We start from the raw sequence: 13277 nt of genomic DNA on the forward strand, positions 1-13277 counted from the left end.
AATTAAAATATTGAATGACATTGAATATTGTATTAAGTTTGGAGGGGCATTCTGTGAAACACTTTGTTTCTGTTATGAGCTTCATTTATGTGTTAGTGTGAAGTTTTTTGACTGTCAAGTAATAAACCAAAGCTTTTAAAAATCTAGAATTAGAAGCAATTACTTCTAATGACAAAATGTTTAATCTTTTTCTAAAAAAAAATCACATCAAGGATGGTTTTTAGTAAAGTGTTGAATAGCCCTACCTATGTTTATGTAATTAATTTAATCTTGCGCTTTCTTTTTCATTCCTTCTGGATATCTTACTACCTGAGCTTGCTTTTCATTTTTGAATGCTGTTATAACACACACTCATGCCATCTTTTGCAATTTCTCTAGTGCAGCTTTATTAAGAGCTGTCAGTGATGGACCATAGTGCTGGGAAATAGTTTCAAACTTCCTGGTGCATTTGTCAGATTAGTGGCAGCTGAAGAGATTAGTGACTTTTTCCTACTTCCATTTTGGCTCTAAATTCTTCTGAAACCATTTCTGTTACGTAGAGTTTTCTGTCTCTGAAATGAAGGGCTTTAATTCTAGTCAGTTTGCTCTTTGGGATGTATGATATGTCTTATGTCCCAATTTTTGCTTAATATTGCAGTGAGGACAAAACAATTGCTATTTGTAAATGTTCAGTCATTCCTGGAACTGTTTGAGATCGGTAACTGTGGACAAATATTGTGTACCGGTGATAACGTCCTATTTAGTGCCGATTTGGAATATCATCTGTTGTCTTCTAGCCCACAAGATTTTTATTCCCCTTGTGCATTATCTGTACAGTAACCAGCTCTGAAAGAGATGTATCCATCTGCAAATACAACTCTAGGCACTGATTTATGTCTTGGGATTGGCTTCTCCATTTTCAAGTATTTCCTATACAGTCCTGAGGAACTCTTACACGTATTTCCATTCTGTTCATATAGCCCATTCTCACTTTGGGGTATGTAATTTTTATGTAGTATGTAAGGCTTTTTTTTTAAGTGTGCAGGTAGAAATAGGTTCACATTCTTGAAAAACAGCTCATGTTTCAAATCACTGGCATCTCATTTTAGTATTAGGACATGCATGTTCTAATATGGGCATCTGTCAGTAATAAGTGTTTATTGTAGAAGGGGGAATCTGGTTATTCCTGTCACTAGGTAATTGTTTCACTGAAGGAAGAATGAGATTAAGCAGTTGTCCTAGAGCTTAACTACTCTGGACTGTAGTTCTTTGTGTTGCATCCTATTTATGGGACAGATGCTATGTGATGGCAGGAGTTTTGTAAGCCAGGTATTTCTATGCTTCCTGAATTCTTAGCCACACTTACAAAGATGGTGAAACATGCATTTGATTTTGTCATGCTACAAATGTCTGTTTGACCTTACCCTGAACTTGAGGAGGAGAGAATAAAGTATTTAGGAAAGATCAAGGCCTAAGTGCCTCTGTGCTGAAGTGTAGCTTGCGTGACATGGTGGCCTGTAGACTGTTGTCCACAGGACATTACTGTCTCACTCGCTTCTTCCCTCAAGAGGTGGGAAACAGCAGTTTGGACACTACGCCTCAATGACCTTGAAGTGAAGGATCTAGAGTGGGGACCTAGCTAACCATGTTTTAAATGCCTGCACTTTGTCTAGGTTTATGTGCTGTGTTATGGTTGGAGGGATATGGAAAGGAGAGCATGTGGAAATGAAACGACAGTGCAACAGTAGTCTTACATATTTTAAATGAAACAATAGACCATACATATTAAGTATCTCCTTTTTCAACTTGCTGAATGCTTTGCTAAAAGGAAAGCCTTGTGCAGACTCGGGGACAATTCTCCTCAAGTTAGTTTTTTAAGTTGTATACCCTATATGGTGTTTGTTTCTGTTTTCTGAGGTTCAGCTTCTTAAATTTGTTAATGTTTTCCAGTGAACTTGATGATGACTTGCTTGGAGAGGATTTGCTAACTGGCAAAAAGGTAAGAGATGTGGATTGAAGTGAATTGTTACAGATAATAAAATGTGAATGTTGTTCAGCTCACCCACTTCAGTTTGGTATGGCCTTTTACGTATTTTACAGTCACCTTCCCAAAGTCTTGACAGCCACAGGTACCCGAGATCTGCCCTGTTACCAGAGCGCTCTGCATCCAGAGCTCTGTTTCCTTTTGTGAAGTACCTCGAAGTGTGGCTTTTTAAAATAAGACTTCTAGAAGAAATATTTTTTTCAGAGACAGTATTTCTTCTCATAACATACGGTTCAAAAAGGAGATGGTTCTCAAAATCAGTTTTTCTGTAGCTCATACTGACTTAACAATTAAAAAAAGCCAAAACAAAAAAATGCAATTATGCCTCCTGAGTGCTGATTAGCATTCTGGAGAATTTACTTCAACTGCCAGTTTCTTGGCTGTTAAAAGCTACTCATGAAAATACCATCAGTATTTACCAGACTAAAGAAAAAAGCAATCAGTGGTGTCTGTTAAAGATCTACTCACTGTACACAATCCACTACTACTTTGTCTAATGAGTAGGCAGAGGATTTCCCCTTCTACAGTGAGGGAAGGATATGGGAGCAGCTAGCATTGGAGAACATAAATGAGTTCACCCATGTCTGCTATAGACTCCTCACTCTGATACCTGTTTCCAAAATTGTACTCTATGAATAGAACTAAATGTATGTTTGAATTTGCTAGATATCTGCAGAAGACAGGGCTTCTGTTTAGGAAATCAAAACTGGCTAGTCCCCTCTTTCTCCACTTCATCTGCTAAATGAATTCATTTAGAAAATAGTTTTTAAAGTTTTAGTTGGAGATTAATAGGTTTAAGAAACCCAGATCTGGTAAAAGTTGAGTTTTAATAGATGTAGTTTTTTATAATCACACTCTAAATGTTGGAAATTAGCTTCTTGAAATTATTCTGTAAGTAATCTGTATTAAAGATAGGAAGTTCCTTTGTCTCATGTACTCATTTAAAAAATGAAATAAAATTCAAGGAGGATGGGGATTGCAGATGTGTGTTATGCAGTTATCAAAAACATAAGCAGTTAACATTGCATACATCTTTGTAGTTGAAACATGAGTTGATGAAGTAACTTACTTATCTTAAAAAAAAAAAAAAAATTACCTGAATGAATACTAACCAATACTAGATTTCTCCATTGTGTTATGTGTTCTTGTGCTTTTTCTGTTCTTGTTTTCCATTTGCCATGTTACAGGGCTCTGAGGAGTTTCTGTGGTGGAGTAATAATACGATTTCTCAGGAAGTTTTCCCTGAGCTATTTAGGCTAAACTGGCTTCTACTTAATCTCATCCCAGTACTTTTAGATAAGTCTACCCTTGTATAACCTTTCTGCCCCTATTACTTTAAAGCATGGAAATAATGTTGCTGAGCAAAACTGCAGTTATCTCTTCCTAGTGGGTAATTATTTAAAAAGAAAAAAAAAGGCAACTGAAAGTATCATAGACAAATTAGGAGGAGTTCAGAAAAGGCATGATATTGTCTTTTGTTTTTTTTCTTCACTTACAAACTAATTGTGGTTTTTCAATTTTCTTCATTTCATCATATCCTTTCCTCCAGTCTGCTAAATAGCTCTGCTTTCTAGAAACTGTAGTAACTTAGTGGGTTTTTTTTGACTCGCCTAATGCATCAAGGTCACAAGGTAGTTAAATAAGAGCACTAAAGCTAACCTTTCTTTCTTCTGGGTATTTAAGTGAGTTGTCATCTTTGGCTGTATTTCGGAATGCATGAGTGAAAAGTGTTGATAGGTAGGCAAATTTGAGTTTTGTAAATTTCCGTAAGACTGACAAACATTTCTTTTCAGATTTGTTGTCTTGTGTGGTGTATTTTTTCTCATCAGATTAGGTAATTTCATTGCAGATATGGTCTTAGTCTGGGATGCATTCTTCATAAAAAATACTTCGTGTTCAGAAGTTTCAGTAGTTTCAGTACCTAATTAGTTAAAAGTTTATATCCTTTCTTATGTTCATGATTGACTTTTTCTGAAACCTAGAATCAGTCAGACTTGTCAGATGAAGAGCTGAATGATGATCTTCTGCAAAGTGACAATGAAGAGGAACAAGAATTTCGGTATCTCTTTTCTAAGTCTTGGGTTTTGAATAACTCTAAGCTATTAATGACTACTACTGATAACTAGTAACTACTAAACTGAAGTTATTGGTATATACTTAAAATAGTTTTGCTTTTTACCTAGTGAGCTACTTAATGATGTGTATATATAATGTGTTTTGTAGCATTGTTAGCATTTCAGTAAAATGATTTTTTGTTTATTTGAATCTAATATATTTAACTCAAATCTATTAAAAAAAGCTTATAGAGAAGAGACTGCATCATCTCCTGTGCATTTAGAATTATTTATTAATACTTACAGAGCTCTTGTTCTGTGCCTTCTTGGTATTGTTGTGGGCTTCCTTTTTTGCCATCTTTCTTTTAAAAATATATCTTAACTCCTAGGACGCCAAGGAGGGGAGCTTCATAGTTTGTAAGGCTTGATTTGTCGCTTAAATATTTGTATACAATTACACAGCAGAAAATTTTGTACAGAGTTTATAGGGTTGAGCAGATACTTCCATGGGAGTTTACTGAGGATCCTGCCCTGTGAATACCCTGTGATGATACAGCTCCACAGCTGAATTATGGGCATTACAACTCAAAATGAGTGTCTTGACGTTTTTACTTTTCAAGCTGGACTGAAGAGGGAAGGAGAATGCTTGTGATGCAGTACCACTGCTGCTTTTAATGGCCTGTGTTTTGCTAGCTTTTCCTTCTTGCATGCTATGCAGGCATGTCATCTGAAGGGGTATGAATATATATGTATGTATAATGTATATACATATGTTGCTCTGAGATCTCCGTTCTATCCTTGGCTGGAGTTAGCACAAAGAGTCCTGTCCCTGTGTTGGATTGATGAGGGTATGGTGAGATACCTCAGACCATCAATGTCTCCATTGGCTGCTGTTTTCCTCCCTGCAGGAGTGAGGACTGGACTGTCCCCTTCAAAACGGGGAATCCCAGTTACAGTCCTTGCTGTTTCTTCTTTGCATTTCCTCCTTGTGAGCCCTGGTCTGCAGGGATGGCTATGTGACTGCACGAGTGATGAGAAAGTGCCTAAAGTGTGATAATATTGAGCAGTAGAAGCAGATTTATGTAGACAGGTCTTGCATTTTTAGCAGTTTCATTGCCAGGGAGTGAGAGCATTGCTCCACTCCTTTCCCTTCTCCCTCTATTTCCATTCAAACTCATTTATGCCTTTCTAGTTGGATAGATAATAATAATCCTGCATGATGTCTTTTGTTTTGTGTTAAATCTTCTCTGTTTTATAGATGCAAATAGCTCAAAGCTGCCTGGACCTTGTTCCCCCAAACTTAAGAAAATAGTAAATAATAGGAATGTAATTAAAAAAAAAAAAAAAAAACCCAACAAAAAAAAGCCCCCGAAAACCCACAACTTTGTTTTCCTTGTACCCGAAACCCTCAAATCAAGAAGAGCTTTTTTTGCCTGCTTTTCTAACTAGTCTGCAGTTGGTTAGTCATTCTTTTACGTGTTGATGGCACTAGCTACTGTAAACAGTATTCTGAGTTTTGCTTTTCCTCCAGATTATAAACTTGCCAGGTTTTGTATTGATTGGGTTTTTTTCAGTGTCTGTGCCAGTGCTGTTACTAAGTTAGAATAAATCTTAGATGTTTAAATGGCAGTTCTTGACTATATTTTACGTTATTTTAAGTAGAACATTAAATCTGTCACAAATGTGTAAGTTTGAATTCAAAATAATCAAGAAGGAACAGTATTAATACATTTAATAAAAAATAGTTTACTAGCTTATTCTGAAACATTGGGAAAACAGGTGCAGTTATAGTAATTCTGTGTAAATTTTTTTTTAGTCTCTGAATTAAAATTGAATCCAGACTGCTTTGGTTACCAAGCAGGGCTTTTGCCAGTTTGACCTGCTAAACCATCTGGTTGGTTTGATTCCCTTGGTCAAATAGCCTGCAGCTGGTGATAAGCTGCAGTACAGTACGCATTATGAGAATATGGCATGGAATCAAATAGTGTGTGAGGTATAATTTTGTGCACCAACTTAGAGAATTTGTATTTGTTGGCTTTGTTTTGATAAACCTTTGTGAGTAGTTGACTGTTACGCTTCAACCTCTGAATTTTTTTCCCCCCCATACCATAGTTCTCAAGGTGTCACAGTTAGCCTCAATGCTACATCTAGCATACTTACATCATACGAACTCCCTGAGACCATCAACGATCAATCGATAGAACATGAATCTGAGTATGACCAAGGGGAAGATGAAATCGTTTATGACAGATCTGAAGCACCCGAAGTATATGCTTCAGAATATGCAGAGGAAGGACATTATGAAGGCAATGATCCTGAACTGACAGAAGACCAAATAGAATATGGGGAAGAGCCTGGAGAAGAAGATGAAGTGCTAGACCTTGAAATCAATGAACCCCTAGATGAATTTCCAGTGAGTTTCTTTCTATTGTATCTTCAAAGATAACATTGCTTCACGTGCATAGGGTTTTAGACTGATTTGAAATCTGTTTACCTCCCTAGGGAGGAGGGGAAATTAGACCTATTATCACTGTCTGCCAGTTTCTTTATCTAGGCTGTGACAAAGTTTGTGTTGACAGCTTGTTTGGCGGTAGGTAATGCTCCTTTGTCATGCTGGAAGGCAGTTGAGAATCATGACCTTGAGGATCCTATCCTTAAGGAAGAAAACAGCTTTGTGTGGTGGAGATATACTGCCAATTGTTAGAAGTACTTAATGCAAAAGCTTTTATCCAGGCTTTAGACAAGATCTGATAAAGTCCTTCGAAGGTGAAAAGATTATTGACCTGCTAAAGACATCTTTAAGGTGCTAATATCGCAAAGTGATTGATGTCCTGCTCGTTCATCCTTTTTGTAACTGAGAACTGTCTAAACCTGAATAAAGAGATTGGAGGTTAGTTCAGAAAATGTCACCTGCATAATTCAATATAATTTAAGCAGTGTATGAGAGAACATGCACTGGGTTTAATTGCTGGTGAAATGATTTAATCTTAATTAAGACTGTATATGATCAATGAGATAATTTAAAATACTAGCAAACTTAGGAAAGGTTTTGCTCTTGTTTTTTGTTCATCATTGTTCATGTGTAAGCACTTGCAGAATGTTAAGAATGTTTATATTTTTGATGGGGTAAAGTCTGATGTTAATCTATATGTGCTATAGGTGCATGTTTCCTTTGGTAAGAAAGTACTGCAGTGATTGTTTCATGAATTTGTAGTCATAAAGGATGTAGAAGTACAGAAGTAGGTGGGACAAGCAGTAGTAGACGGGATCTTTATGATGACATTGGTGGGATCTGAATGAAAACTGTTTTGGTTATGGATTTGATAATATTGAAATTATTGTCTAGTTAAAAGCCCTGCTAATTATATTTTTGTGGTGGGTTGACCCTGACTGGATGCCAGGTGCCCACCAAAGCTGCTCTATCACTCCCCCTCCTAAGCTGGACAGGGGAGAGAAAATATAACGAAAAGCTCCTGGGTCGAGAAAAGGGCAGGGAGAGATCGCTCACCAGTTACCATCACAGGCAAAACAGACTCCACTCAGGGAAATTAGTTTAACTTACTACCAATCAGAACTGAGTAGGGTAATGAGAAATAAAACCAAATCTTAGAACACCTTCCCCCCACCCCTCCCTTCTTCCTGGGCTCAACTTCACTCCCAGTTTCTCTACCTCCTCCCCCCGAGCGGCACAGGGGGACTGGGAATGGGGGTTGCGGTCAGTTCATCACACGTTGTCTCTGCCGCTCCTTCCTCCTCAGGGGAGGACTCTTCACACTTTTCCCTTGCTCCAGCGTGGTGTCCCTCCCACGGGAGACAGTCCTCCACCAACTTCTCCAACGTGGGTCCTTCCTCCGGGCTGCAGTTCTTCACGAACTGCTCCAGTGTGGGTCCCTTCCACAGGGTCACAAGTCCTGCCAGCAAACCTGCTCCAGCGTGGGCTTCTCTCTCCATGGGTCCTGCCAGGAGCCTGTTCCAGTGCAGGCTTCCCATGGGGTCACAGCCTCCTTTGTGCACATCCCCCTGCTCCGGCATGAGGTCCTCCCCGGGTGCAGGTGGATATCTGCTCCCCTGTGGGTCTCCATGGGTGCAGGGGCACAGCTGTCTCACCATGGGCTGCAGGGGAATCTCTGCTCCGGCACCTGGAGCACCTCCTCCCCCTCCTTCTTCAGTGACCTTGGGGTCCTCAGAGTTGTTCCTCTCACGTTCTCACTCCTCTCTCCAGCTGCAGTTGCACAGTTGTTTTTTTCTCCCCCCTTTTTAAATGTTATCCCAGAGGCGCTACCACCATTGCTGACTGGCTCGGCCTTGGCCAGCAGCGGGTCTGTCTTGGAGCCGGCTGGCATTGGGTCTCTTGGACATAGGGGAAGCTTCTGGCATCTTCTCACGGAAGCCACCCCTGTAGCCCCCTTGCTACCAAAACCTTGCCATGCAAACCCAATACAGCCTTATATGATGTCACTTAAAATTGACAGTTCTGATAAATACAATACTTCTCTTCCAGTTCTGGAAACAGTAACAATGCATACTGACCACATGTCTTAATGGGTTTGTGATTCTGTAAAGTTGGCCTATGTCTTTTCACCTTCTTGTGTTATTGCCTTAGGATGAGGATTACATGCAATCATATAACGAGCAAGCAATGGAAGAACAAGAAGAATATACAGCTGATGAGGAGCTGGAAGAATCCCAGACAATAACAAATGAATCAGAAGAGGTATGTTGTGAATTGAATGGAAACTTAAAATAACTAGTTTCAGACTTTGAATTTGTAGTATTGTCCATATTGCTGGGTAAGAACTGATGCAACTTTGCCAGGGTTGAAGTATTTGTGGTATTAGTCTTTGTATAAGATGAATGGTGATAGCATCTGTATTGTCAGATACACAGATCCCCTCTCCCCCTTGGGATGAAAGTCATAAGGGAGAGCTCAAAATGTCCATAGTTAATCTTAGCTTCAGCATTAGAAACTTCAGGGACCCTTTTGGTTAGAATGATAGTAACACTGCATGCTGTCTGTTAAATCTCTTAGAGCTATGGTGCCTCACTTCCAGATGGATAATTTGCTGCTGTTGGGAGTGCAGATACAGTTCTTGGGTATCCCATGTTGAGGAGGAGCGTGAGCATGGAAGGTTCTGTATGTTAGGAAGGCAAAGGTCAGATCATTGTTTTGAAAGAAGTTGTATTGTGACTGAAATTTCTGTGAAGTTTATCCTAATTCTTCAGTTAGGAAAAAGATGAGTTCCTTTGTTTGCAAGAAGAACGCTTATGCCAGAAACTGTCAAGTATACATTCACTGTTATAGCCTGGAACAGTGGTATCATACCTGTTACTAATTTGCAGCAAGTTTTTGATGTGGGATTTTTTTTCCTTTCCCCACCAGGAATCTGCTTTAATTTTACTTTTATTCCAGTTCTTAATTAAATAGGATTGAATGGATTACCTGCTGAGAAGTGTAGTCAGTGTGTTCCCTCTTTGGAGTTTTAACTCATCAGGAAATTAATTCCTCAAAGACACAGCAGCGTTCTTCTATGAAGTTCTAACAAATGGGTGTGCTGTGATACTCTCTAGTTGTAGCAAACTTATAATAATAAAACATTCTTTGGTAGGTGAAGAGAGATGTGTTGAAAGGGGCCACCTGCATTGTTCAGTCTTTGCTGTTGCAAGCATGACATCTTACACCAAATATACATTAAACATAGTTAATTTCCTATTTCCTAAGTATTAAATCTACCCTTCCAAATAACTGTGAAACACCTGAACACATTTTGTTCATTCACTGGATTATATACACTTTCCTTCTGGTGGTTTAAAAGCAGCCTGATGCATTTGTGCTATCTGCAGCCACAGTCTATATGAGATGATGAGAGCACTGCACATCATGTAAAATTAAGTACATAGCTGGGGTTCACTGTCAACCTTACGCCTTTAAAAAAGCACAGCTTCATTTTTAAGAGTATGATCTAGTGAGAATTCTGTAATAATTGTGTTGTCTAATTTTGTTCAATTCAGAATTAAATTCCTTTCGTTCAAAAGATAACATTAATGCAAATTTTTAATTGAACTTGTTAATAGAGCTTTTAGAGAATTTGTTTATCATGTAATGGGAACGTTTTGGCCACATCTTTATTCAGTTAATCTACATTCTGGTTTTATTCTGATGGCTTGCAGATTGCCACAGGTTTCTTGTTTCCAAAATAGTACCATCTTTTTATTCATTTATTATTTCATATGTAGCTTATTTACATTTTGTCTGTAGGCTTGTAATTGCACTCTCCAAATGAGAATACTACCAAGAGAGATAATCTTTGTAGAGTATGCACTTCTGTTTATTACATGGTTAGTTGTGTGCCTCCAGCTCTGAATAGTTTTGTTCTTTATTCAAGTGTTATATTTAAATCTCATAAAATTCAGTGCTTGTAAACAAGAGTAATTGTTTGCATTCTCCTGTAGAAAATGTGACACAAGAATGGAGCTGTAGTAGTTGTGGTACAAATAAATACCGTTGTTATTTCTTGATTGAAAGTTGGCATCTGAATAACTGAGGGCGAGCTGATAGAGAAAAATGTTTGGTAGTGTTGTATTTTAAGCAGTTTCCACATTAAAACCAAATGAAGCCTCTTAAATTGCATGAAGAAATTTTGTAAACCAAGGGAAGAGCTGACTGGCTGGGGAATTGGAACATCATGGGGGAAATGGGTGAAGAAGGGAAGTGAGAGACCTTTTAAGAGTGGCAGTCAGGTGGGAGATGTGAGGAAGAGTCAGGAAAAGTTTGTCCTTGGCCAGATCAGGTTCAAGGTATGCTTTTTCACTTGATATTTAATTTGAAACAGTGCTTAGAACTTGGATTTTGAATGAATAACACTCTTCATGGAGCTTCCTTGAAAAATGTAGCGATGTTTCAGAAAATAATTTTGCCTTCATAAGGTACAAAGCAAAACCTAATACCCAGAAGTTTCAGCAGCAAATAGGTGTGGTAAAACTGTCAGTTACACGAGTTATGTCCTAAATATTTTTAGAGTAATAATATTACTAATTATTTCTATGAAATATTCATAAAAATGTAACCTCCTAAAATTAGAATTCGTAATTTCCTTGTTTTATATTGAAACTAATCTGCTGTGAAGTCTATGATAGGGGGTTTCTCATTGCATAAATTTAAACCATGTCTTGGGTTACGCTAATAAGAAATGATGAGGACTTTAATCAAGAAAACATTTCATGAAGAAGTGCTGCATACTGCTTTTCTTTTGATAGAATACAGACTTGGAAAAAAAAAAGGCCAATGTGTCTGCCTGTTGAATTGTTCCATCTGTGTGTAGCCAAAACTTAATGCATTTTAGGTCTTTTGTTCAAGTTTGAAGACACTACCTGTCAGCCTGGAGGAAAATGATGAAAAGAGCGCAAATCAAAACAGCCAAGTTTTAAACATATTTAGAAGCTCTTCAGTTTGTTTTTTTTTATTCCAATTTTTCATCTGTGAAGTGGAGGTGCCCTTGGAATAGCTGTAACATCCTCTTCTCTGTTATTTCTTGATCCCTTAGGATTGAGCAGTTGCTGGTGCTTCAGTGTTAGCCTCTGGTAGAAGCCTCCACTGCTTATTTTCTAGCTAGTTAATAGTCACCTTCATAACGTTTCACATGGAAGGGATCTGGTTTAGCCTTTACAGTGCTTACCTGTTCTGTACATCTTGGCACTCTGGCACAAAGCTCTCCAGAACACTTGACAGTCCCATGTTTAGGAGGATCCTGTGCTAAAATCAGCATTTATCATGCTGACTAGTGTTTTCTCCTGCTTTCCTTGGGCTATGTCTGTTATCATTCCTGCAACTGGGTGGCAGGCTGCTTGGAGCAGGAGCGCTCACTCTTGCTCCATAGCAGATCATAACCCAGCGCGGGGGGTTCTGGTCAGTGACTGGGATTTATGGCATAATTATTTAATGAGGATGGCAGAAAACTCTGACCTTGTGATAGGAGAAAGGTAATTATTGGAAAAGTCAGCAAAGCTCTTTGGTAGCTTTGTGCAAGGTGTCATAATGGGAAATGTTAAGCTCCCTTTAAGGAGAGCTGCTAAGAAGTCTTGGCTGGCTAGTCCAGGTGGCTCTTCGAGGACTGTTTATGTATATTCAGAGATATTCATGATTAGCAAGTATTAAATAGAATCCTCTAAGTACTGGTATGTATTAGTTCTGTGTCTGCGCTTGTGTCTTTTCCTGTATAAATTTCTTTTGAAACATAGAATCCATTCATATACTGTAATCTTGGCAAAACAACTCATCCTGTTAGGCTGGAAGTTGGTAAAGATGATCTAAAGAAGTGTTGCATGCTACAACTATTGAACAAATTGCAGGGTAAGGGTGTATGCTCCTACACAGCTCAGATAACCTTTCCTGGAGCTATATGTAGAGAACATATGGTTGGCTGTCAGACATGTTTGTGTCTCCATTGCAACTAATATAAATCCCTCAATAATACATGTAATCAGACTTGGACATGGGTCAGTTCGCATTCTCGAGCACTGCCTTTCCTTGGTGCCTGCTTTTTCATTAGCTCCTTTGATTTTTTTTTTTTGTCTCTGATATTTAACGCTTGTATGGCTGTTTGTTAATAGGTGGCATGAGTATTATACTGATGAATAAAGTGAGTTGAGAAGACTACAGAATTGGTATAAGTGGCTAAACAGAATAGTGCTGGTCTAGAAAAGTTTGAGAAATGTTTTTTATTGTTGCATAGGAAAGTAGTTGTCTTGTAGTCTGTTACAACTTGCTTTTTATTTTTTACAATGAAATTTTTTTTCCTCCAGAATGAATAATTATCAAAAGGCAACAGTATTTCCACAAGTGTTTTCTGTAGCATTTCATTAAAGCATTGCAAAATTTTTCAGGACAGTGCAGACTGCATTAGCCATTCTAGTCCTGCTTCTGCAGTCTGAGACACATGTAGAGCCTTGCACGAGTAAGGCTTGCACTCACAGATGAGATTACATGACTGAGACCAGTCTTTGATGAATAAAAACTGGAATTCCAACATAGCTTTTAAGGGGCATGGACATAGAGAGTGGACGTGTCTGGGGTTTATGCTCTAAAGTAAAGCAGAAGGCTCAGTGTAGTGAGAGCGCCAAAACAGCTACTCCAGTTCTAATTTCCAAATACTGATCCTGAAGGGAAAGTTTTTAAAGACAACATTGGAAGACTAAAATTAGGG

At 38.4% G+C, this 13277-nt stretch overlaps 1 protein-coding gene across 6 annotated transcripts in view; it reads left to right on the forward strand.

The window, feature by feature from the left end:
* RBM33 (RNA binding motif protein 33) overlaps nucleotides 1–13277 on the forward strand; it is a 106411-nt gene that overhangs the window by 13392 nt on the left and 79742 nt on the right. For all 6 annotated transcript variants that reach the window (XM_075704653.1, XM_075704654.1, XM_075704656.1 and 3 more), the window contains exons 3-6: nucleotides 1930–1978; nucleotides 4006–4082; nucleotides 6190–6490; nucleotides 8681–8791. In XM_075704653.1, coding sequence (XP_075560768.1) covers nucleotides 1930–1978; nucleotides 4006–4082; nucleotides 6190–6490; nucleotides 8681–8791 — 538 coding nt within the window. The remainder of the gene's footprint in view (nucleotides 1–1929; nucleotides 1979–4005; nucleotides 4083–6189; nucleotides 6491–8680; nucleotides 8792–13277) is intronic.

The sequence above is a fragment of the Pelecanus crispus genome, chromosome 2 (assembly GCF_030463565.1).
Source record: "Pelecanus crispus isolate bPelCri1 chromosome 2, bPelCri1.pri, whole genome shotgun sequence".
NCBI classification, from domain to species: domain Eukaryota; kingdom Metazoa; phylum Chordata; class Aves; order Pelecaniformes; family Pelecanidae; genus Pelecanus; species Pelecanus crispus.